Source organism: Carassius auratus, chromosome 25 (genome assembly GCF_003368295.1).
Source record: "Carassius auratus strain Wakin chromosome 25, ASM336829v1, whole genome shotgun sequence".
NCBI classification, from domain to species: domain Eukaryota; kingdom Metazoa; phylum Chordata; class Actinopteri; order Cypriniformes; family Cyprinidae; genus Carassius; species Carassius auratus.
In genome coordinates, this window is record NC_039267.1 from 19,218,027 (window position 1) to 19,244,124 (window position 26,098).

A 26,098-nucleotide genomic window follows, 5' to 3' on the forward strand; every position below is an offset into this window, starting at 1 on the left:
ACTACTAAAGCAAGCTCATGATTGGTTAATGTGGCGCAAAATTTCGCCAAAGTTCAGATTTTTCAACTCACACGATTTGCATGTATTACGCGTTTCAAATGGCAGAAATAATCAATTCGCGGCGCAGGTTGTCTAATTGCGACTTTGCATTGACTTAACATGTAAATCACTGACACTAAATGCTTCATTCACGTATGGTGTGAAAGCACGATTACTGTTCTCTATTACAGATCAGTGGACTAGAAGAAAAATTCGCTCGCATGTGGAAGAAAAAAATTACATTCGATCTCAATGTTTTTTTTTTGTGAGTTTTTTGCATGTATTGGAAATCGTTCTCTCAAGAAACTTTGCATAAATTTTTTTTCTCTCATACCTCATTACTTTTATAACAAAAGCTTGAGTGAATGTGAGTGAAAGCAAAAATTCTCGGAATTATGCAAATACTTTTGCTGGAGAATTAAATCGTTTGGTGAGTAAAGTGCGAGAAAGCGCAAAGCTTCTTGGTTGAATACAATACTTGTGAGAGAATAATACTTACAATAGAATGCAAAATTTCTTGAGGAAGCATACTTCTGTGACAGGATCAATACGATCAAATGCGTTGTTTTTCAGTAGATTGCGATATATCTGAATTTGCGCAAATCTTTTACAAGTTAACACAAAGTTTCACAGGAAACACAATACATTTTGCAAGTGAATGAAAAGCTTTTTGGGGAAACAGAAACGTTTTTTCCAAGAATGCAAAAGTTTTGCGAATAAACAAAAAAATGCTTGTTTGAAAGGAACACTTCTGCACAGAACACAAAAACTTAAAAAGTGAACGCAAAGTTTTTCAGGGGCATGCAAACGTTTAAAGAGAAAATAAATGCAAAAGATTTGCGAGGAAACGTAAAATGTTTTAAGAGCAAAATTTCTCAAGGGAATGTATGAGTTTTGCGAGAGAACACAAAAGCATTTAAATATATTTTTTCTCTCACCATGTCCCATTAGGGCTGAATTAGGTTAATTTAGATAATTTTTCATGCTTACACTGATGAATAAATTGTTTAATACTGTGACTAAAATGAATGCATAATTTAATAGGGACAAAAACCCTTTCAGAATTTATCAGTCAATTTAGAAAATGGCGAAAAAAATATATAGTATAAATATATACAAATAAAAATAAAATTATAACCAAAATGTAAACAGAATACCTGAAGAATGGCGGAAGGACTGTGTTTGTGTCACTATGGTCTTCAACAGCTGAAAGTTTAGTTCATGAATATTAATCTAGTATTTGCTTGGTAACCTTGCTCATTAATATTCATAAGCCCAAACCTTTACCCAAACAGGATTCATTGACAGTGAAATCTGTCCGTTGACTAGCGCCCACTGTCGGCCAATCGCAGACAGGGCGGAGCTCGCGTCATCTTATTAATATTCATGAGTATGATTCGTAGTTTTTCAGCCGGCCGCGTCAAAGACAAACGCCGTGTGGACTTCAAAACACAAATAATGTCTTACACAACCTTGCAGGGTAGGTACAAATACTCTAAATTATAACCTCCCCGGTGATTTCAATAAATGAGACAATTACCGCCTTTAAAAGCTGCTTTGTACGGCCTGGTTATGAAATTGAACCAAAATAGCTGATGAGTTATATTTAGACTGAGGGCCAGAAGCAAAGCTAGCGTGATAGCTTTAGCTTTAGCCCTAGCTTTAGTGCAAGTGCTCAGTGCTCAGTTTCACAAAATAAACTGACTTACGGCTGTTTGCAATGACTATTTTTCACGTTTGCAATCCAGCTCGTTATAAACTTCCAGGAGTGTGTAGTTTTAATGAAGCATGTGAGTGTTTTTATCAGCTGGCTTGGTGTTAGCCGTTAGCATCAAGTCAATAACATTGTTTCGTATAAATAAAGCAGTGAGAGTTATGTACATTGAGCCAAAATGTACGCAATTAAGACATTTATGAGGACATCTTAACATGTCGTGCAAAAAACAATCCTAAGGCATTAGTTTGTGATGGTTGTGATTTGGCAGTTTGATGTAGCAGGTGTTTTGCTGTATTATATTTGTGTTGGTAAAGCTAAAGCTTTGATTATTATGTGGTTCTGGTGTGTTAATGCTGTCAGACATTGGTCTCACGTGGAGTGGATGTTGACAGTGTATGATGTATTTGTGTCCCCCAGGTGGTTCAGTGCTGAGATACATCTAGATCAGACCCGAGCGTGACCATGGATGAGGAGGACAGCCAGGATGAGATGATCAACAGGAACGTGTCCCACGGGAAAGGGAAGAGACCTGCCATGTCCATCATCTCTGACGACGGTTCGTAATCACAGGAAGTGTTGCATGCCCTGAATGTTCTCTGTCCACCCTGGAAAGCCTGAAACATGAGATAATAGTCAGAAACAATCTTGTTCTTATGAAACTGTCAAGTTTTAGACAAATAAAATAAATACAAAATATAGTTTGCATATGTTTTTGGATCATAGTTGATGCACAAGGCTTTTATGGCTCATATGATAATATCAGAGTTAAGATTTCACAGTGAAAATATATAAACGCTGAACTTTAGTTTTTTTAAATGATGTCTTTTTGATACTGATGAGAGGTCTTAGAAATCTGTGTTTCAGTCAGATATGATCAATACATTGAATAAAAACATGTTTTTATTCTGTTTCCTGTTGTATTTTGAATGACTTCTCTTCCTGCACGTCACTGAACCTCAGAGGACGACTCGGCAGATGAGAGGGAATCAGAGGAAGGAGAAACAGGCAGCGAGGAAGAGGATGATGACCCAGAGGAAGTCCTTGATGAAGAAGAGGAGGAGGAGGAGGATGAGGAAGAGGATGAAAGTGAAGGTGAGATTTAACTTCAGCATGACTTCTTTATCGTTGTTAATGTAAGTTGATTAAATGAATGAATATCAAACCATCCTCAAACAGACCTGGAGGGAAAACACTGGTGTGTGTGTGTGTGTGTGTGTGTGTGCTCAGATGAGGACTCTGCTAAGGTGCTGGGAGGAGCTGTAGGGGGTGTTTCTGTGGATGCGGCGGGTCTGAGCTCAGACGAGGACTCGGAGAAATGCCCCGTTTGTCTGAACTCCTTCCACGAGCAGCCCGTGGCAACGCCAGAGTCCTGCCAACACTACTTCTGTCTGGACTGCATCCTGGAGTGGTCAAACGTAAGACTGATTAAACCGTTCACATCACTCCTGCATAACGTCTTGTCCATATTTGGTCACTGATTCTACACAGATATTCAGTATTATTCATAATATGCAGCTACAGGTAGCTGATGCAGTAGTGTTCAAACATGTTGTATTGAAACAATACTATTATAGTTTGGATATTTGGATTTTTATTGTAGTTCAAATATAGTATTTAAATTTTTTTTTTTTTAATTGTATTTCAGTTTTATGTCAATTTAGTGCTGTCAAACAATTAAACGCATCCAAAATAAGTTTTGTGTGTGTGTGTACTGTATATATTTATTGTGAATATATAAATACACACACATGCGTGTATATATTTAAGAAAGATGTTATTTGTATATTAATAGGTATTTATATTAATATAAATATATACATGTAAATATTTTCAAAAACAATACTGTGTGTGTAAAAATTCTGCCTTGAAATCACAGGAATAAATTACATTTTAAAATATATTCAAATAAAAATAAACAGTTATTTTAAATAGTAAAACAATGGTATTGTTCAAAAATGTTTGAGTGGTAGTGTATTTTGTGATTAAATTGTTTATCCAAAATTAAAATATAACTTACCTTTATTTAGTTTCTTATCCATATTATATATCCTTACGAAAGGAGATGTTAGGCAGAATGATGTCATTCATTTAATTTTAATATAGTAATTAAAGGGTAAATAAGGTTTCTCTGTCATCTCATTCTGTGTGTCAAATATTTATTTGTATACATTAATTGTATTATAATTGTAATTACATAATATTGTTTTCTAAAGCTGAAGTGATTAGACTATCTTTTATTTATTCATGTAGAACAGTATTTTAACCAATTGCAAGAGCTGAATAATCAATAAGTCTATTGATTAATCAGTGAAATAATCAATGATTAGTCGATCTAATAATCATTTGATTAATCGTCTATCAAAATAACTGTTTGTCGCAGCCCTAGTCCGTGGCAACTTGCTGAAATAAAAACAAAGAAATAAGTGTTTTTTTTTGGTTTTCTTTTATTTCAAGTAATTATGGTTTTAGTTTTAGTTACACTTCACTGTCATGTTTTTTTTTTTTTTTTCCAGAATGCCAACTCTTGTCCTGTGGACCGGATCGTCTTCAATAACATTCTCCTGAGAAAGTGCTACGGTGGGAAAGTTCAGAAAACAGTGAGTCACATAAAGCAAAGAGTTGAAAAGAGTTATGTGATTGGTTGTGAAAACATGCCTTAGTTGACAATACGTTTGTTGAAATGTATGAATTTGCCTTTTTAAATCTACTATAAAAAGTGTTGCAATTACGATAATCATTTTATCAATTATAATAAAACACTTTTTTTTTTTACATCACCTTCAATAAATTCATGCGAACAAAACAACTGCACACACCTGATGCACATGACATCCTGTAAGTCACACATTCAAGTCAGAGACAACGCTGAAGTAGTCTAAACAAAACACAAGTGATATATTGTGAACAATGAACTCAAATAATTACATCTGAATGTGAAGACATTTATATCTGAGAGACATCTGTCACTTACTTCTACATTGTCAACAACTAAATATCTAAGATGAGTAATTATTAGTAGTAGACCTTTCGCTACAGACTTGCTCTCCACTCGCTCTATACACACACTAGTGATACTATTCAATATTTCCACTGTATATATATATATATATATAGCTTGAAGAACCCATTGAACGCAGCTTACCATCAGCTTTGTGTTTGTGTAGATTGCGGTGAAGAAGCCTGTAAGACCTGGGGAGGAGCAGGAGGATGTGGACTTGGATCAGACCAGCTGTGAGGTTTGCGGGGGTCGAGACCGTGAAGATCGTCTCCTGCTCTGCGACGGATGTGATGCTGGGTAAGAAGTGTATGACCCTGGAGGGTCTTCAGCTGTGTTTAATTGGGTCTGGACTGAGGAGCCAAACTCTGCTGGAAAGATTGGGTACCTTAGTTCATCAGTGATTTCATAACAATGAGACCTTTAGCTCCTTTTAAATCAGACTTGACTTGAAATATAAATAAAAAATAGCTGATGGGATCGATTTAGTCTATGGACAATAAATGCAGCTAACATATTCGTTTCAATGTAAGTGCTTAAAGACACAATTTAAAAATTGAGACTCTTTTGGAGTTTTGCATTGATCATTTTTATTTATTTCTTTTTTTTTTTTTTACTTGATGTTTACTTCATGTTGATGTTAGCATGAGGCTAGTAACATTGACTTAGATCTGTTAATAGAGGAGCTGTGTTGCTAAAAAAAATTGTCATAGTGGTAGAAATCCATCACTTTTGAACCATACTTAGTGTGTATGTATGCATTAAATACTCAATAATATAAGTATAAAAAAGTTAAAGAGCCACACAGATGGGAAATCAAAAAATACCTGTATTACAGTGTATGATGTAGCTGTCCATCTGTGTAAACAATGTGCAAATAATTAATCCAAAAAGTACACGATTTATAAAGTTATTGGCTTCTAAAGTAAGGAGTCAACTCTGAATCGCTGAAATGAGTCGTTATAGATTTCAAATCTTTTGCCCATCTCTATGTACGTCACTAGGAACACTTTGCATAATAATCTCCGCCTACCGTCTTGAGAGAAACAAAACTCTGACCTGCCCCCCCCCCCCCCCCACACACACACAGACAGACGCTCTGGTTGGTGTGATAGCATCATGTCGAGGAGACTGTTTGTTTATAATGGTAAAGGCAAGTTTGTTTTATTTTCACTGCCAAAGAATGAAGATCAGAAGAACCAATGGCTAAAATTCATTTTTACCACAATACCAGAGCAGTACAACAAATTTGACGTGTTCACACCATTTCACTGATGACTGCTTTTCTAATCTCGGTGAGTAGAGCGGGATTTTAAAGCGTTTGGCCATAAAAGAGGGTTCATTACCAACTTTATTTAGAACAACGAGCATCTCCGAATCACAACGCGAAGTATGATTATGAAGTTATGTGTCTGTTTTCTCCCGAGCATCTTATCAGTATGTGTGCTGTCTGCGCTGATCGTCATGTACAAACACGTCATTAAAATGAAGTGTAACTCTGTGAATGCTCAACAAAGAGACATGAGAGAGATATCTATAGAAAGCTTGACATGTCTACTTTAAAACTAAACAAGTGCTGCCGAAAACAGATATTCTGTGATAAAGTAATCCATATGAAAACAACGCGATGTCTGTTTTTCACGTCTCCCTTCATTATATCTAATGTGACAACACCCCCTCGCTGAACAAGCTATTCAGATTCAAACTGAAGCGCGCGGCTTGATTACACCCACACAGAAGAAAAAGCAGCGAGACTGTTCAAGTTTTTTATTTTACTGTTTGCTTCGAGGTAAGAGGAATAAGACATAATTCACCCCAAACAGATGCTAATGCATAGTTTACCGTGGAGGTGTGTGCGGAACAACCAATAAAAACTATGTCAGTTGACCAATCAGAATACAGTATGCTACAGAAAGGTGGGTTTTAAGGAAACTGAATCTTTTAAACAGCTTCACGTGAACCGTTTGGGGATCTCTGAGAATTGAGGTAATTTTAAAATTATATTTTAACAAAATGACAATGTTTTTTAACCTTGTATGGATTTAAACCTATTGTACAGGACTTATAAACAGTGATAGGAAGCTTGGAATTTTCATCTTACTGGCTCTTTAATAGTGATGATGATATTATTGCACTTACAAAAAATAAATAAAGTGTGATAATATTGTTGTATTTAAAAATAAAATGCAATATTAAATAAAAATATAAATTATTTTATTGTAAACCTAAAAATAAAATGCTAATACTTTGCTGATTTTACATTTGAAAATTCATAGTTTGTTTTTGGCGAGTTGCCGGCAGTAAGTGCTGCCGATTGAAGAGTGTCAGTGAATGAAATGTCACAGTTTTGCATCGTGCTTTGAAAACGTTTAATTTACACCGCACATTTTTTCTTTCTTTATTTTGGTCACGTATGTGCACCTGTGTACCGTTATGTGCACCGCTGATTATTATCATTTTGTGATTTGTAATGGCAGGTATCACATGGAGTGCCTCACGCCGCCGCTGGACGCTGTGCCTGTAGAGGAATGGTTCTGCCCAGAGTGCATCGCCAACAACCGCACATCAGGTCACCTTTCATTTCTCAAACCAGCCATTACATTAACCCCTCGTGTATCAGGGCTGTCAAATAATCATTCGAATTTCAAATATTTGTCGAATTCAAATTAAAAATCGACGCAATTGAATTATAGGTGTGTATCAGACAGCTTTATCAGCGGCACTCATGATCTGATGACGATGTAGGTGTCATTGCGTTTTTGTTAGCCTATCCGGTTGAGCATTCGAAATATTACGGAAAAACAGAACATCACTGCGGAGAAGTTCTACGGAAAAACTGAAACCAAGCCGATCACACAGAACATATTTATCATGTTTTCTATAGTGGCTTCTATCACCGTTGTACTCGCATTGTCTCACACAAGACAGTCACATGTTTAGAAAGCCATGCAAAATTAATTTAAGTTCAACTTAAAAAAAACAAAATGTATGGCCTTTTCCCCCATCCCACTTAATCTCATGTTTTTAAATGAACAACCGTACTCTTTGTGATTGGTTTTTGGTACTTATTATTAAACTACATATGCATGCGTCCAACTTAATTTGTATTTGGTTTATAAACATAATTTTTTTTGTTTTGTTTTTTGTTTACAGAGATAGCTATTATTTTATTGCTTTGAATAAACATGCATTAGTAATATTTTGCTCGGTGCGCCCTTGTGTCCTCATGAAAGAAGCCAAAAACTTTTATATCCCTAACTGAAATTATGCCTTTTAAACCACTAATATAATTTGAATATTGATCATATTTAAGCACACATTTTGAATTGAGTTTTCCATCCGTTTTGACAGCCCTGTTATGTATTGCTCTAATAACCATGTTTTAGGTTCTGAACAAATCAGTGAGGAGGAGAGCAGCTCTGTCCCCTCCACCAGCCACCCCCGGTCCAGACCCACCCGTGCCATCGCTCGCACCCAGCACAGCGAACGAGTGCGGGCCAACGTCAACAGGCGGCGCATCACACAGGCACGCACTGCAGCGCAGGTTTGCATGATGCTTTGCTGTCTAACCACAAGTGTGTAACCGTGTCTTCACTGATGTGCTGCTGGGCTGAGATTGGTGCGTCTCTGAGCCGATGAATCCGCTGTAACCCATGTTCGTTTCGTTCAAATACAAGTAAATGGAATAACAAAATGCTAGACAAGTATGAATTCAAATATTGTAACTTAAGGTCTTTGCACACTGAGTATGAAATTTTTGAATGTTAAAATAAGACCCTTCCGACCATATGGAAATGTCAGACTCTGTGTGCAAGGAGCTTTACTTTGCTCATACTTGCTTAGTGAGTGAACTTTGTGAATGTTTTGTGCAGTACTCCTTCAGATATGAGCTGATGTGGGTTTGATTCTGTGTGGTTCTGTGTTTTAGCTCGCTCCCAGATATATGATGCAGTCCACGTGGTTGGACGAGACCATCAATGCTGTAGTGGCCGGACTCAACACGGCCGTTTATGTGCGAGACTTGACCCCGCGCTCCAAACCCCGCCGGAGGAGAAAGACCGGTGAGACAGACTGGTTCTGGTTCATCTCATCACACATGGCCTGAATGAATGAAATCTGAAAAATACTTCAGAATCTGAAAAAAGGGTTTTTTAATCGGACAATTTTCTGTTCTGCTATATTCTGAAATGTAATTTATTTCTGTGATGTGCAGCTGTATTTTCAGCATCATTACTCCAGTCTTCAGTGTCACATGATCCTTCAGAAATCATTCTGATGCGCTGATTTCTGATTATCAATGTTAAAAGTGCTGCTTCCCTGATAGTCTGTGATGAATAGAAATGTCAAACGAAACCTTTTTTTTTTTTATTACAAATGTTTTTACCATTGCTTATGAACCGATTTAATGTGTCCTTGCTGATTAAAAGGCTAAACTAATGTTAGGGCCTTGATTGGGTAACCTGAGACGGATCATAACCATAACATGGTTCCGTCTGTTGTTTCTGTCTAATCTGAATGGGATTCTCTTACGTGTTCATGCAGTTAAAAGAAGGAAAACCAAAAGCAAGTCCTCCGCAACCTCAGGGGGAAAAACAAACATGGGAGTCAAGAGACGGAAACGCAAAGTGAGGAAGTCAAAATCCAGAAGAAAACTGGTGAGCTCTCAGCAGAGGTGTAACCGCTACAGTTTGAATTGAAGTTTCTGTAGCCTGTTTTTCTACCTCCGTATTGAAAGCTCTTATATAAATGTTTTGCAGATTGACACTGTTGTTACCGTGTCCATGCAAGAGGACGTGACAGTTTGTAGTTATATGTCCTGCCTTTTCAGGTGCTAAAGAAGGGAACCAATTCCCGAGGTCGTATTGCTCGGAGTTTAGGCATTAAGAAGCCCAAGTCTGGCTCCATGATTCCTTCAGTTTATCGGCCTTCAGAGTACAGTTTAGGAAGCATGCGTGCAGAAATCGGAGCAGCCTCGCTCTCAGTGTACGGAGATCCCTTTGACCTGGACCCCTTTGACGATAGGTGAGGTTTTATTACACGTACAGTAATGGTCGTCTCATTAACAGTTTATATTTCTAAACTTAGTTCTTGGATTTATGTTTTCAGGGAGGATGAGATTCAAGTCCCAACACCAGTCTCTGTTCTGGATGCTAAACGCCGTGGCCTTTCCCGCTCTGCCTTGCGTTCCCATCAGCCTGTGGCCAGACCCATATCTGCAGGACTCTCCAGGTAGCTACTAGAGGGGGGTGGGGGGATAACTTCTGCTTAAATGTGATGAAAATCACAATGGAAATAAGTTTGAGTTTGGGATGGGTGATCCTAGTCGTGTGCTGGTTTCCAGGGGAGGTGTGGGTGTCTCAGAGGAAGCCCCTGTATCAGATCTGCTGGGAAGCATCCTCAGTGGTCAAAGCATGCTCCTCATGGACAGTTCAGATGTGGTCATCAACAGAGATGGTTCCCTCAAAGCAACCAAAGGCGGTAAGTCATGCTTTGGAGATTTTAATATCAACTCTTTGCTACTGGTAAGCAGGAGAAGTTTTTTTTGGGGTCTTTCTCAATTAGGGTTGTGTGCTATACAGGTGCTAAAATGATATACTAAATGAAAATGGCAACAGAAAAACAGGAAGTGAGTTTGGTAAATCGTGAAATTGGGTGTCATCATCAAAGCTCGTGCAGCCAGCGATGACCGTAAACCTCAACTGCTTTGATTTTACCATTACATTTTTAAATGAGCATAAAAAAATGGTTGTCTCTGTGTTTGCAAGCAAGTGTTGGCTCTGTTATATTAAAAGGAACGTTTTTTTTTTAATAAATGTACAGGGGACTTAAATGCATTTTATCAGAGATCATTCAGTGTAACGGGAAGCAGTTATTCTGAAATCAAATTAAAACTGACGGTCATTCGACAGTCTGTGACATTATCAAATGGCTCCAGAAAAGTAGTTTTATTGCTCTTAAACACTTGATTTCATCTATTCATGGTGTGGTAACAGGTTACAAAAACACTGGTCATTCTGTGAATTGCCAAGAAAAACTTTGTTAGATTTTTTTGAAAAATAAGATGGTTTTGAATAGTTGTGATTATCTTTACTGGTCAAGCTCAGTGTTTGAAATGGATGGCCAGTTGATTGCCTGCAATATCAGCTAAAATAGACGTTTCTTCAGTCAGTGTAATGAAAATTCTCTGTTACACTGTAAAACTGTAGAAATAACAATTTATCTTATTGATGTTACAGATAAATGAGGAATGACTAATATGTGTTAAACTTAAAAAAAATATAAGTTTTTGTCTTATTGATTAATTATAAACACCCATGAACAGAGGGAGACACTAGGCACTGTAAAAAAGCCAAAAAGCTTTATGAAGTAAGTGTGGATGCAGTAGCTCAGGTGTCACTCTTAAAGTCCGTTCACACCAAGACCAAACCCTATGACAGTAACTTTGCCTCCACACCGATAAACAATAGCACTGTTCGTTCTGAGCATGTGCTGCAGGTTTGTTCTCTACCACTTTAAATGCTGGAGCTCTTTAAAGTTTAAAGGTTTCTGATTGGCTGTCAATGCTTTTATCGTTCATCAACTGGAATAAAAAAAAATCCAACAATATAAGAGATTCCAGCAACATTGTTTCTCTGTGCATTTAGCGTTAGTTGTGCTTAGCGTCATATCACAATTTTTTTTCTGAAATGTCACGATTTTATATGTATTTATGGCTGCAAGCAGCAATTTTCAGTCCGAACAAGATCGAAATGAAGTGACAAGCTGAGCAAGCATAGCAGGGGAGCATCAGTAAAATGCTTATTATATTTCATTATCAACATTTGCTTTTGCAGTCATTTAGTCAGGAATATTATTTAAACTAATGTAATGACAGATTAATACTAAAAACATTTCAGTTATGGGAACAACAGTGATAATGTTGCTCTTTTTGGCAAATTGTCATTCAGAGTAATAAACCATTGTCATTCAGTGTAAATATGCTTATAAATGATATTTATGTAAAAATTAAACAATATAGTTATTCTGACCTGTACATATTAAAATAAAAAAAATATGTGAACATACTCAATTGTATTATATTTTAAATGACTAACTTCCCTACAAAAACTTTTTGCTGGCAAATGGGAAAAACTTAGTGGTTTAAATGACATTAGCAAAGTGTAAAGATTAAAAGATTAAAGTTGATTGATTTTTGAGGGCTGCGCTGTGATGCTTAGTGTAAAATGCTATTTTTATATATTAAATATATTTCTTTATGATATAAATTATGAATATAAATATAGACCTGTAAATACATGTTAATATTTTCTAAATTTACCGTATGTTCGTGTATTTACATAACATACACATAAAACACACATTATGCAAACAGAAACTTTTATTTTGGATGTGATTAATTGCAATCAACCGTTTGACAGCACAAGTATTCCCATATTTATTTTCATGAAATGAGTGTCAATCTATTTATCCCAAAACGGCAAATAAACCTGGAAAGAGTATTGAACAAACACACAAATCCAAGACTAACAACTCTATAATCCTAGAGTATATAACAGTCATGCACAATGTTTCAGTGATTCATATTTGTTCTATAATGGATGCAGCATTAGAATTTGTTTTTTTATATTTGCAGCCACACACATAAGCCAAATCTTTTTGTTCTTTTTTTGTAAGTGCGCCTGTTTGATTGTTTTAGCAATAGTAACTTGTTGTATGTACATGCTTTCAAAAGGAAAATGTTTCTTTGTTCCTTTCAGTGTCCCTGTCCTTGCCAACGCCTAGAGGTTCAAGCTTAGGGGAAACGGGAAACACCCCAAACTCAGAAACAAGTCTCATTCAACCCTCGGGAGGGGCTAGTCCTTCCTCCAGCCCATTGAGGAGGCCCCCACCAGCACACAGCTCTCCTGGGTCCTGTTCCACGCCACAGAATCCTACGTCTCCACTCTCCCCTCATTTTCCTCACTCTCATCCGTCTCCCTTGGGACATCCCCGATTGCATCCGGGAGCTCCTCATAGACCGGTCACCCTACACCCACCGAGACCTGGGAATAGCCACTTGAGCACCAATGGGATTAGAAGTCAACCCCTCTCAAGGATGCCAAATGGCCCTTCTGATTCTCCCCATCAAGACAAGGATGGTCCTGTCAGACAACCACCTGTCAAAAAGCCCCCTCCTAAGCCTGTATGGGTGGATGTTTCTGTATTGCCAAGAATACCAAAAATTAAAAGGGACAGTACCTCCAGTGCAAATAGTAGCAGTACATTGCCTGGGTCTTCAGCCAACAGCTTAGCAGGCGATACAGGTAGAGAACATACCATTGACCAACAAGGTACAGGTGCGAGTCAGCAAAACAGGACGGTGGATTCTCAGAGGCAAAGAGCAGACCGAACTGGTGCTTCATCGTCATTTTCCAGCTCTTTCACCTCTTCTACATCATCTTATAGTGCCTCTTCAAATTCACGTCCCTCGTCGTCTTCTGTCAGTTTCCGTATAAACGCTAGCGGAAACCCCTGGCAAGCTCGGCGACTTCCTGCATCAGGAGGGACTCTGTCTGGAGGTGATGAGAAATCATTAAAGAGGAATAATAAAAGTAAACGGATGCTGTTGTCTTTAAGAACAAAAGCCAAAGAGGAGAAAAGTGAGGTCTATGATCCCTTTAACCCTACGGGGTCTGATTCCTCTGATAATGAATCAGAAAATGAGGGTCCTGATGTTGGCGTCCAACATGGTGGACCTCGGGTGCCAATTGAAGCCAGTGAGGATGCCTGTCATCCGATAAAATCTGAGCCTTTGGATTTACACTCTGATACAGAGAGAGGCTTGGAAATGTGTGCAGAAGTTAAAACAGAGCCAGAATATTTGTGGGACAGACCATGCAATGAATCTCCACATCATTCAGACATGATTCATAGTCCATATCCCTCAGGAGGTCCTGCTTTGGATTCAACTAGATGCGAAGCAGGCATGGATACTGGAAGTGGTGGATCTCCAGGAAGCCCTTTTAAGAAAACTGAAGAGCACTCCAGATCAAGCTCGTCATGCAGTGAAATAAATGTTAAAGTGGAGGTGAAGTCTGAACCTGAGACTGGACCTCCACCCATCAGGCCCCAATCAAAGTCACTGGAAGAGTCTCCAGCCAATCTAAAACAAGCTTCTAAAGGAAATGGGGTGTGTAAAGAGCTACCTTCAGTCAGTGGTGCTTTTAATTCTTCTAACACAGCTAAAGAAAAGGAGGAAAGCCCTCAGAAGGCCCAGTCCAAGGATAGGAAGTGGCCACCATTAAACTCGCAAAGCCTTTCATCTAAAGACTCCCATAAAAAGAAACACTCAAAGTTAAAAGAGAAGAGAAGGTCACGCTCAAGGTCAAGAGATCGGCGGAGATCGAAAGAGAGACAGCGTTCCCGCTCAAGATCAAAAGAAAGGCAACGTCCGCGATCAAGAGACCGGAGGTGTTCCTCGAGTTCCAGCAGCAGAGAAAGGAAGACGAGTGGGAGAAGAGGGAGTCGCGAGAGGAATGACAGCCGAGGGAGAGAAAGACATCATAGGAAGAGGTCTAAAGAAAGAAGACACTCCCGATCTCGTTCATTTTCCAAATCAAGATCCAGAGAAAGGAGGAGAACATCAAAGGATCAAGGTGAGACTAGGCTTAAGAGGCAGAAGTCAAGATCAACATCTAGGGAGCGTAAACGGCGGGAGGATCGATCTGAGATCTCTCTGCGTACAGAAAGGAGTTCCCGTAAGTCTACAGAGTCCATGTCCACTGAATTACATGAGCCTGCTCTTCATGCAAAAAAGATCACAACGCCTGGGAAGACACAGAGAGATGCGAGACCACATGAGTGTGAGACAGCTGTTGCATTACCATCAGTTAAAGTTGAGATCAAGGCTCATGGACTTGTGTCATCAAGTCATGATGACCAAGCCCGAACACTTGAAGAAAGCAAGGATGATGTTTCACTTGAGCTGCTTAATCCTAATGAAATTAAACCGGAGGAACCTTGGCTCTCAGGTTCTTGCAAAGAGTTGAAAGACATCAAAAAGGAGGAAGAAATCTGTCTCAACTTGCGTGGAGAATTAGATGGCATTAAAGAGATAAAGAAAGAAGAGGTGACATCTTTAGGCGTTTTCAGCATGAAATCACCAAATGTTAATGAAATTAAATCAGGCAGTGCTGATTTAGAGAAGAGCCATTCTAGTTTACAGGATGAGATGAAAGGGCAAGAAATGGTTGTTGAGCCAAAAACAATAAAAATTGAAAAAATATGGCCTGATGAAGATGATTCACCAAGCTGCAGTGAAAACCCTCTTGTCATCAGTTTTGATGTGCCTGACATAGATGCAGTGAATTGTAAAAAGGAGCCCACTGAGTCTTATCATACGCCACCTTTGGTGGAGGACATGGAGATGTCACCTCTTCAGCCGCCCGACCTGCCAATTAAACAAGAACCTGTTGTTTCCTCTGATGAAGATATCAGTGTTGATTACTTGATTGATAATTTAGACTTCATTAAGAAGGAAATGAGTGAGAGCTCTGTGGCCGACTCTACAGAAGCTGTCGATCCTCAGTCTGCCATCCCAGAGGCTCCAGCAGAGAATAAACAAATTACTGAAACAGTTACACCTGGTGCAAAGTCTAAATCGCAGGGAAAACGAGTTACCTGGAATTTGCAGGAACCAGTAGAACCCCAGTCTGACAAATTAAGCAGTGAGTAAAAATGTTTTCACTGCAACTTCTTGATTTTCCCCAATTAGTTTTGCTCCCTATTCACACCAAGTCTGAATTTTAGATGGTTTCAATAGTTGCATTACAGTTGTTCATCAATGACCAGTGGTGTCCAATCCTTCTCCTGAAGGACCAATGTCCTGCACAGTTTTGCTCCAACCAGATCCAACACACTTTCCTAGAAGTTTTTTGTGAATCTGAGGACCTTCATCAGCTGCTTCAGGTGAGTTACATTAGGGTTGAAGTGCAGTGGCCCTCTAGGAACAGGTTAGGACACCCTTACTTAAGCTCCAGCCTAACCCACCATACTTGTGTGGGAAGTTTAGTCTCCGGACAGATCCAGCCTTCGAAATGAGACCCAGCATTGGACATTTAATACTGGTTCAGTATTAGGAGAATGATTGGATACCCCTGGTCTGTAACGAACTCTGCAACTATTGAGATGATGACTAAGGGTGTGTTCACACTTGTATTTTGGTTCATTTGGTCCAGACCAAAAAGGAAAATTATACATTTGGTCCTGGTCCGCTTAACGTTCACATTGGCATCTTTGACATCAAACCTTAAGGCATAGTGGCAAGTTCACAACTTGATTGGTCGACTTGAATGACACATGCATGACAACACTCACTGAACACCCAAAACAAAAGGTACGTTAGATTTAAAGCAGCACTGCTGGTGAATGATATCTAAGCATGATATCTAAGCTCCCATTAACCGATCAGTCTGCACAGCGCTGCTTTAAGTTGAACACACCTAATGCCGTCTGTTGGACGAAGCTCACTCATTCTTGCGTGTACATATTATTTTAATTTCACCACCTGCAAACTCACAAGGAGCTCATAAAATGCACTTTACCTTATCGTTCATCCACGTTTTCCCTCAGCTCATTTTGTTTTGGTTACACCGTGCTGTCAAATCATGCCACATAGCATCGTATCTTGTCATTTCATCCTGTTTTTGGTGCCTTTAGAAGTATTTGGTCCAAGCTGCTTCATATTTCATTCGAACCGCATCCGAGTATGTTTGGAAGGGGACCGAGACCCATCTTTTTAGCGGTCTCTGCCCGCTTGTTTGGAGTGTACCAGGGTTTTGATAGCAGTTCACACTTACTGAAACAAACCTCACTAACAGAGCAATCGCTCCAGGTTTCATTTTAATCGAAACAAACATGACAAACAAGTGTGAATACATCCTAATTGACTTCAGTCACAGCAGATTTAGTGTGAATCTTTCAGGTAACTTAAAACTAAAAAGTTTTTGAAAACTAGTTAAAATATTCTGAATGTTTTTCAATGCCTCTTCTAGAACTTGCACTCTTCAAATTAAAACTCAAGCAAGAAGGATCGCGAAGGTCTGCCACAATCCCACATAATCAGGTACAGTGTCTTAAAGAGATATGTTCCCCCGACACCCTCATTTAACATTTCAATTTAAAGGGTTACTCCGCCCAAACATTTACATTCGGTCATTAATCATTTAACTCCATGTCATTCAAACCCGTTAAAAGCTTTGTTAGTCTTCGTAACACAGTTTGTTATTTTGGATGAAAACTGGGAGGCTTGTGACTGTCCCATAGACTGCTAAGTAACTTACACTGTCAAGGTCCAGAAAAGGATTGAAAACATTGTCAGAATTGTCCATTTGCCATCAGTAGTTCAGTCTGAATTTCATGAAGACAAAAAACTATTTGTCTCCCAAGTGATAAAGGGTAAGTGATTAATGACAATTTTTGTTTTGGGGTGGAGGAGTATACCTTAAGCTGGCTGATTTCATGTCTTCTAACTTGAGATTCACTATTGCATGACCTCTTCAGAAGACAACAGATATTTGATTTCAAATGTAACCCACATTGACTTTGAGATTATCATAACCAGTGTCCATCACAAATGTGTATTGATATCCAAAATTTTTTATTAAGATTTATTAAAATGCCAACAATAAAAACAATTAGCTAATTAGCCGATTATCTCAAAATTCCAGATCACCATAAGTTCATACTGCTGTTAACAATTTCTCTGCCAAGCGAAATGTGGTGAGACCCGTTTTCTGGGTTTGGTCAGGTGACACTCAACATATGCCCCATTATATTACATAATTGCAGAATTATTATAACACTTTCTAACTGAAAAGGAACTCTAAAATTTTGCCTCTTGAACAAGCTTTTGAGTTTTAATAGCACAAAAATGAAAACGAGACTGTCACTTGAAATTTCTCCACTCTTAATAGAAATTATTTTGGATACCAGTGGATATCATGATTATTGCCCGTCATATGTAGTTGCTTTGAGCTTCCAGAGGATGTCATCGTGTCACTCTTTGCATTCATAGTTTGCAGCTTGCTCGCTTGAGGCGGTGAAAACAATGTTGATCCCATTTCTATTGTACCCATGTGATCGAAACTGAAAGCAGCCGTACAAGGATTCACTTCAGAAGAAATGAAAGTTAACATTACTCTTGAAAATTGCATCCTCCTTTCACAAGGAGTGTCCCAGACAAAAACAAGTTCATTATGATTTATGAGGGTTATTATTATGTCATGGTTTTTTTTTTTCAGCATTTGATGCTGATTGTTTCTGTGAGGTTTAGCAATCATCAGCTACATAATTTAATGAATTAAAATAAAAATAAGAATCATTCGGGTGCAACAAATCTGTGCTTGATGAATTACTTGAAATTCCCTTCAGCAAAGGGAAATCGTTGAGACACCTCACAAATCTTTTGACCATTTGATGGGAATTTTCATTAACTGAGACCATAGGAGTGCTGTTATGGTACCTCAGTACTACCATATTGTTTCGTATTAAAGGATAAAGCTTCATCCCAGGCTGAACCAAAACTTATGGCATCAGCCTCCAGCCTTCCTTCCCAAGATGAATCCATCAAACCAAAATCCCGCAAAGAAGTTATACACGACCCCAATCAGACCGAGAAGGTGACTAGAGCACAATTACATCACATCTCATTTTTCATTGCATTGTCTTGATGTCATGAATTTTTAAACGGTGTTCGTCTTTCTGTAGTACATGAAGAAACTGCATATGCAAGAGCGAGCAATAGAGGAGGTCAAACTGGCCATAAAACCCTTCTACCAGAAAAGAGACATCACCAAGGAAGAGTACAAAGAGATTTTGCGCAAAGCCGTCCAGAAGGTAATTGCGTGACGTCAGATGTTTTCTTGTATGGTTGTTTTTCCATATCCACTTCCTTGTATGGTGTATTACGACTGAAGTAAACTCCCGTGATGAGCACAGTTGAATATACAAATGCTATTGTGTTTCCCTCCACTCCAGTGGTCCGTTTCTGAATTATGAAAGCATACTCATGTTGCCATCCGAAAAGATCCCCATTCATATCATCTTTGTCTCATTCTCAAGGTGTGTCATAGCAAGAGCGGGGAGATCAACCCGGTGAAAGTAGCCAACCTTGTCAAAGCCTATGTGGATAAGTACAAACATGCAAGAAAACACAAGAAAGAGGAATCTGGGCAAATCCAGCATGCAGACGTCCCAAAAGACACCCAATCCCCAATGTGAGGCCGAGGGTAACGGCTACGTACTTTTCAATATATAATGGTGATCAACAGTAGATTTCGAAGATTTTTTTTTTTTTTTAATCTGTGCATTTCTAAGACATGGGAAACTCTTAAGGGCTCAAAATCTTGTCATCAGTTATCCAATTAACCTTTTTGAATGTTTGTATGTTTTCTTTTGAATCTAAAGATCATCTGGAAGTGCCCAGATACAGAATGGGTTACAAATCTTTGTTTGCCACTGTTCAAACCTGCTATTTAAAGATGATCATCCAACAGGAAGCAGAAGTTGTCAGACAGGCTCTTGCATTGTCAGACGTGTGTGTGCATGTTAACGTCACACACACACACACACACACACAATACTCTTGATCCTGTAGTTCCACCATGAATAATTGACACTGGAGAGTATAGTAATTGTTTTGTGGTTAATGAGAATAAAAGCATTTCGTTGAGGAACAAGGTGCAGGAGAAGCTCTGCGACGTTCTGTGATCTCTCCGAAAACTCGAGAGTATTTATTTGAATTCAAATATCTTTCTGATATCCAGTTTTTATGAGACGCTGGAATCTATTTGGTTCTTGAAAATCTTTTTGTGTGCTAATATAGGTAAACCAGGAAAACTTGCAGCAGACCTCACCCTCATTAAAATGCTTTTGTTGTAAATACAAAAATAATAAGGGTCTCTCATGACACACGTGAATGGCTGTAATTAGCCTTTTCTGTTCAGATGAAATATGACTGTTTTCATTTTAAAAGCTGAATGTTTGCCAGTTGTTTTTTCTTCTGTTTGCTATTGTTTTCTTTGTTTCGGTTTGTGGATGACATGCTAACAAATGACATTCAGCCTATAAAACATCGAACCATTTCTTTATGCACTTCTAGTATTTCAATGAGAAGTATTAATTAGAAAAACTGGTAGCTAAAAGTGTATTTCAAAAGCTGTTTTTCTGAACCCTTTTCACTAATTATGTCGTTTTATTTGCTTGAGAAGTGTTGGTAAGATTTCTGAATTGATCATGTAACTTGAGTTGTATCTCGCGGTGAGGCGTGCAGAACGTTTGGCCTGATTTCCTGTGGCAAACCACATCGAGTCGATTCATTTCCAGACTTGAGAGAGATGATTCTGATCTTATATGAATCCAAGCAGTCACAGAATGCATAATAAGTGATGTGAGTTGAGCCATCCATATTGCTGTCTTTGTAAATAATTTTATTAAACCCTTTATTTAATAAAAATAAAATAAAAAATACTTTGGCATGTTTCTTAAGGGGGTATGTTTGCATTATGGTCCAAAAATGGGTGAATATTGAATGATTAATATACAGTAAGTAATACATTTTGGAATTTTTTTTTATGTTTTTTAATGAATTGTGCTGTATAATTATATTTTATTCACTGTCTTGAAATTTAAAGACACTTGTGTGTCTGTGTGTGTGTATTTAAAAGTATTACATAGTATATTAATAACAAAATATGTCATATTGTATATGTTTATTATGTTTTATATGCATAACATTTTTATACACAGTCCATCTTTAGGTATTGGCTTCAGCATCATTTAATAAGATGGCACCCATAACAAACAAACAGTAGTTTTTAAATAATAGTACATTTAATGATACCAGATATCACATTCAGAAAGCGATAGACAAGGAGCGATACAAGTGCAGCCCTTTGGGCGAAAGGTGAAAGATTCTTCACTAGAAGACAGGGTATTAAAATGAGGTTCTAGCTCTCATTAGGAAATAAAAAGACAATGTTTCAGGTCATTTAAACAATACAGTTTCAGTGAGATCGCTATTAAACTAGAGTGACCAGCAATTACAGAGCAATTACAAGACTTTTGAAAGCCCCATGGAAATCACCTCGGGACAATTCTCTCAGTTTGCATTGTGCTTAAGTATAACAGTAACAAAATGTAATTCTCTCTCTATATATGTGTGATAAGGAATGTAAGCTGGCTGATTTCATGTTGAAAAAAGCTGCATTAGGCCACTGAAGGCAAACCCAAAGAATTTATAAGGTCATAAAGGCTGTTGTGGGAGATCTGCAAGCTAATGTTTTCACTGTGAAGAGAGGATGCTCCATCCATTTGAGCTTTCTCATGAAATACACGGCAGATCAGAGGCACAACCTGTGGAGATGGAAAAGATACGTTACAACACTGAACCACAAACACAACAACAACTCAAAATGTGTTTCTGGTATTGTTTGTGATGCTTACTTTGACAGTAATAAGTTTCTTCTCCAGGGGTCTTCCATCTGGAAGCTTCTCTCCGAAACACAGGTAGATGGTGTAATCTGGAGATCCCCGTTTGTTCTCTGTAAAATCTTTCAGATCTGAAAAAAAAATATATACCTGAATCAGATTGGAAACATGAATTACATTACAGCTTGGGTTGTTCTGGGCTATTTTTAACTGAATTTCAGGATACTCCATTGGTAAACTCCATTAGTAAAGTGTACACAAGGCTTTAAAAGCACGAGTTTGGAGCTTGTTAAGCATTTGGTAAAAAATTCTGTCACTTTCTGTAAACTACTTAAATTCATGGAAAGAAATTAATTCTCACCCCCACAAAATGACTATGGTAACGGGGTTGAAGGGCTAAGCACTCAATACTGCAATTTGTGAGAAGGTTGAAAAATTGAAATGGGATGTGTGTGTTTAACTTGTCTTCCAGCCATGGAACAATCATGGTAACGGTTGAAAATATATGTTTTTTTCTTTCAATTTAGCAGTGAAAGGAGTGACAAATTTACATTTATATATTATACATTTATTTTATGTAAGGAATAAGTTTAATAATTGTAAACTAACAGGGTTGCATACAAGTTTTTTTCCACAAATTAATTTTTCACTCATTAGATTTCAGCAACTTTGGGACCAAAGTCTGGTTTTGTGGTTAGTGATAAACATGTTATAAACATCCATATATTCAATAAAAATATTTGTTTTTCCTCAAAATATCTAGGATAACAGTGTGGAAGGCTAATTAGTCAATTCTGCATTCTGTGAAAAAGTTTGGGGGAAAAAACTGAATTATATTTTTTTACTTGTCTTCTTTCCATGCTGTAGAAGGGGCCCAATGATATCACTTCCTAAATAATCACAATTTTAAAAAATATTCTGTTTTTGTAATGGGGAACAATCATGGTAACAGGGTTGAAAATGCTTTTTTTTGGGGGGGGTTTGGGCAAATTGACAGTGAAAGGAATTGTTTAACAGTTATTCTAAATGACTGTATTATACATTCTATATTTTATAATATAAAATTAATTTCAAAATAATGCCAAATTGAGTAACAGGGTAGCATACAGTGCTTTCCCATGAATAAATCTGTCACTCAGAAGGTGTACGCTAGTTTTGGACCAAATGCTTTTTTAGTTAGTGATTTATGTATTTTCCATAAGTTAATTTACTATGGTAACAGGGTTGAAATATGCTGCAATTTATGAAAATTTGAAGAAAACAATGTTTTTATTTTTTTTATTGGCTTTTTGCCATGGTTGTTGAAAAGTGCCTAATGATGTCAATTGTCGCAAATGATACCTTTCTATTCGTTCATACCTTTTAAGTACTTCTCAAAGCTGAGTAGAAGCTCTCTGGTGTTCTGATGCAGTTTTCTGGGCTGTGGGTTCTGGATCTCAGACGGGTCACTGGTGCTGACAAAGACATTACACTGGTCCTGACGCAAGCCGAAGATGCCACATTGGTTTACCTCCAGCTGCAGGCCTCTCTGAATGCTGTCCAGGATGCGGTTAGTTAACTGGATCTGTCTTTGATCGATCAGACCCTCAGTGGATGGGAAGCAGATTGGCACTCCTCTCAGCTCAGATGGGTTGCACTGGTAGTGGAAATTAATGAGTGGCGAACACAGGCGAGTTTTCAAAACTTCTGTTCTTCTGTAGTTGATCGAGATCTCCAGGTCCCAGAGACCTGGAAGGTTACTTTGCTGCACTAGAAGTAACATTATAGGCCATAGTTTTAGAAATCATTCAAAGTTTAAAAGATAGGCACAGTCCACGTTACAACTAAAAGGTAACAGCACAGAGTAACAATACCGTTGAATAACCAATTTTTACATCTTTTCCAGCTGATTAACAATACAAAACACTGACAGTCAAATGTTTAGCCTTTTAAAGTACTGGAAGCCATTTGATAGCATGCGCTACGCACTCTGGAAGGCTTCATTGTGTCTGCGCTATTTCGCTTCCATAAGTTATGACTGAAAAAACAACTTGGTTACCTGTAGTGTAGAGTTGTGGGTCTGGGACAGGGGTGTTATTCTGAAAGGGCTGAACATCTGAGTAGGGAGTCTCAAAGTAGTTGCTCGAGGTGGTCGGAATGATTTGTTGGGAAGAGGTTTCCCATGGTTGGGTTTCTAAAAATAGAAATTATGTTGTATATTGTTATATTCCGAATATGCCAAAACATGAGCCAATCCATCTATCTCTCTTCCTGCTGTCAAAAAAAACTTGTTAATATAATGTTGTGTAATTTGAGTGGTGTTTGCATGTGCAGAGTGTTATGGTGTTGCTAAAGTTTTCTGGTTGGTTTTTAGAGTACTGCCATATATGGGTACTTTGGTTCCTTTGATGATTTGAAAGGTGTGGTCCCTTAAAAAAAAAAAAAAAGCTAAAAAGGTTTGTTGTCAATGCATGAAGCACCATACACAAAAAAATGCACTTTCAAAGCAAGCAGCTTTTTGTTGGTCAACGAATCCGCGTGAACTTCAACACAAGTGATCGCAATTTAATTGATTCTAAATTTTAAACAATAGTAGAGGTGACACCACAACTATAACAATACTAGAAACGATATTATTGCAATAACAATAATAATTATGTGTGTGGATTCATAGCGAAATCACTGGATTTCAACCATGAAAAATGTTAATATTACGATAACACAATGGTTTTAAAAGTCTTAATTTAAAAGAATAATAGGTGACACCACAACCATAAAAATACCGTCCGTCACAGAGAACCGATATTATTGGAATATTTTTCATAACAAGTTTTTTTTTTTTTTTTAACTGATTAAGCTTAGGAGTTATTTCACCTTTGTGCAAAATTTTTGATTGTGGGGATTATTTGATGCAAATATCTTAAATAGTGTTACTATAAGAATACATATTTAAGTTCGGTTTTAAATTTTTTTTTTTATCCGAAAATCTCAATTGTGTGGATCTCTAATTTAATCGATTGTACGGATTCCAGAATGACTGGATTTCCCCACCCAAATTTTTTTTTTAAAGTATTAATACTATAATGATAAAGATATAATAAAGCTATAGTCTTATAAATCAATAAAAAATATATATATTTTTACAATTTTAAATGTAAAAGAATAGTAAATGTGCCACCACAATTATACAAATATCGTCACAAATGTATTATAATATTATTAATTTTTTTAACTGACAATGCGTAGTATAGTGCAGATTCTTAGTGAAACGACTGGATTTAACCTACAAAAATTCACATGGCTACAATAAATGTGACCACACCTTAAGATGTTAGTTGCAAAATCATGGTTTGTTTGAAACGCTAACCCTAAATATAGCCGTCATAGTGATTTTACCTGCGTGATGATGATTTAGATCCATTGTCTCCACCTGGCTGAGCAATTCTTGCTGCATTAGACATAATATATAGATTTATTATATATTTAAAAACATTTTTGTATTATTTTAATATTATAACTTAACATTTTAAAATATTTCCATATTTTACAAAAATTATAATACTTTTATTATATACATATGATCATGTCAACAGCCAATCATAAATCTTGGCCTTACCTCCATTTCATCAGACACACTGTAGAGATGAGGAATGAAAGGAAGTTGATCTGGCTCTACACTCTGAACCTCTTGGTGATCTGAAGAACAAGATTAGATTTGGGTTTCTAAATCAACTCATTTCCCCATGACAAGTGCAGATTATGCAGTTTAACTCACTTTGAGGACGGATGATGCGATAGACCTTGTGTTGGTCGACCGGATCTTTGGAGTGATCCTCTAACATCTCAAAATTTTTTAGACTAGAAAGCGCACAGCGGAAATTTGTCTTCCATTTCGCTTTGTCGTTAGGGTGCTCTTTGATCTTCCCACTGACCACAGCCCATGCCTGTAAAACACCAAAATTGCAACAAAGCCCATGAATATTTTAAGTCAGTATAATTAAAATGCATTGATGCATCAGGTGTGAATGGCATGCAACATCAAACATTAAAGTCAAAAGGGGCGGGGTTCTACTCAACAGGCACTCCTTTTGGGAATCCCGCCCTCTTTGGAGATCTCCTCCAGCTTTACCGGCATGAATCATTGATACAGAAGTGAAACCATGCCAAAGGTGATTGTGACGCAAGTTACCTTAAATATTTTAACATCGTCGTCCCCGAGGTCTCTTCGTGAGTTGTGTTTCCAGGGGATCCGAAATGTGTCATTGCCTATCATGCACAATCCCTCATATTTCCCACTTTCCACCTGCTCTATGAGCCATGGGCCAAACTGAGGTTTGGCGATTGCACTTCTTGAGAAAAAAAAAACAAAAAAAACAATGGGTTTCAAATAGAGCCATAGATTAGACAGAAAGCAACGTAATGACTTCATCATATGCTGTTATTATGCACTATACAATTTACATTCATGACGTTTTTTAAGGTATAAAAGTTTTTTTTAATAAAAAAATATATTGATATATAAGATTAAATTGCCTCATATGTAGCACCACAATTGAATCTAAAAACCTAGTCAGCTATATGCATAGTTGTGCATTATTTATAGCAGGACTTCCGAATTAACTCAGTCAAAAACTCCTTACTATGTACACATGCAGCAAACGGACGTTTTGTTTGTTTTTTAGTGTCCGTGCGCGTCGCGTTTTTAATGCGCCTCGCCCAGCTTCTTGTGAAAACGCGTATTGGTTTTGAGACACATACTAAATTGTATATTTATGACAATAATGTAATGATCTTACCCCTGTATCGCTGCCATGATTTCAGGTCCTGAAGCTGTTCCACTGCTTGATAGTTTCCAGAGGTTTGGTGTTTCTCTTGTGTTTTATACACACTGACGCGTCACA

At 37.6% G+C, this 26,098-nt stretch overlaps 2 protein-coding genes across 5 annotated transcripts; one reads left to right on the forward strand and one right to left on the reverse strand.

Annotated features, from left to right (window-relative positions):
* The first annotated feature begins 1,406 nt into the window (after positions 1–1,406).
* Positions 1,407–20,258, forward strand: phrf1 (PHD and ring finger domains 1). Of its 3 annotated transcripts, none has more exons than XM_026203099.1 (18): positions 1,407–1,519; positions 2,174–2,312; positions 2,717–2,848; positions 2,984–3,171; positions 4,270–4,353; positions 4,921–5,051; positions 7,229–7,320; positions 8,138–8,295; positions 8,680–8,812; positions 9,294–9,406; positions 9,580–9,773; positions 9,858–9,980; positions 10,093–10,229; positions 12,509–15,457; positions 16,784–16,854; positions 18,284–18,409; positions 18,498–18,626; positions 18,852–20,258. In XM_026203099.1, exons 2-18 carry the CDS (start codon positions 2,219–2,221, stop codon positions 19,008–19,010), a joined length of 5,013 nt encoding a protein of 1,670 aa, XP_026058884.1. In that variant the 5' UTR covers positions 1,407–1,519; positions 2,174–2,218; the 3' UTR covers positions 19,011–20,258. The 3 variants fall into 3 exon arrangements, with proteins under 3 accessions (XP_026058884.1, XP_026058886.1, XP_026058885.1); XM_026203101.1 differs by having other exon boundaries at positions 8,138–8,277; XM_026203100.1 differs by lacking the exon at positions 1,407–1,519 and adding an exon at positions 1,635–1,829.
* A 227-nt stretch (positions 20,259–20,485) lies between these two features.
* On the reverse strand, positions 20,486–26,098 carry LOC113043606 (interferon regulatory factor 3). 2 transcript variants are annotated; one of them, XM_026203102.1, is made up of 9 exons: positions 25,994–26,098; positions 25,387–25,546; positions 24,973–25,141; positions 24,814–24,893; positions 24,594–24,645; positions 23,257–23,391; positions 22,578–22,967; positions 21,234–21,349; positions 20,486–21,143 (listed from the first exon to the last, which is right to left on the reverse strand). In XM_026203102.1, exons 1-9 carry the CDS (start codon positions 26,008–26,010, stop codon positions 20,997–20,999), a joined length of 1,266 nt encoding a protein of 421 aa, XP_026058887.1. In that variant the 5' UTR covers positions 26,011–26,098; the 3' UTR covers positions 20,486–20,996. The 2 variants fall into 2 exon arrangements, with proteins under 2 accessions (XP_026058887.1, XP_026058888.1); XM_026203103.1 differs by having other exon boundaries at positions 25,387–25,543; positions 25,994–26,082.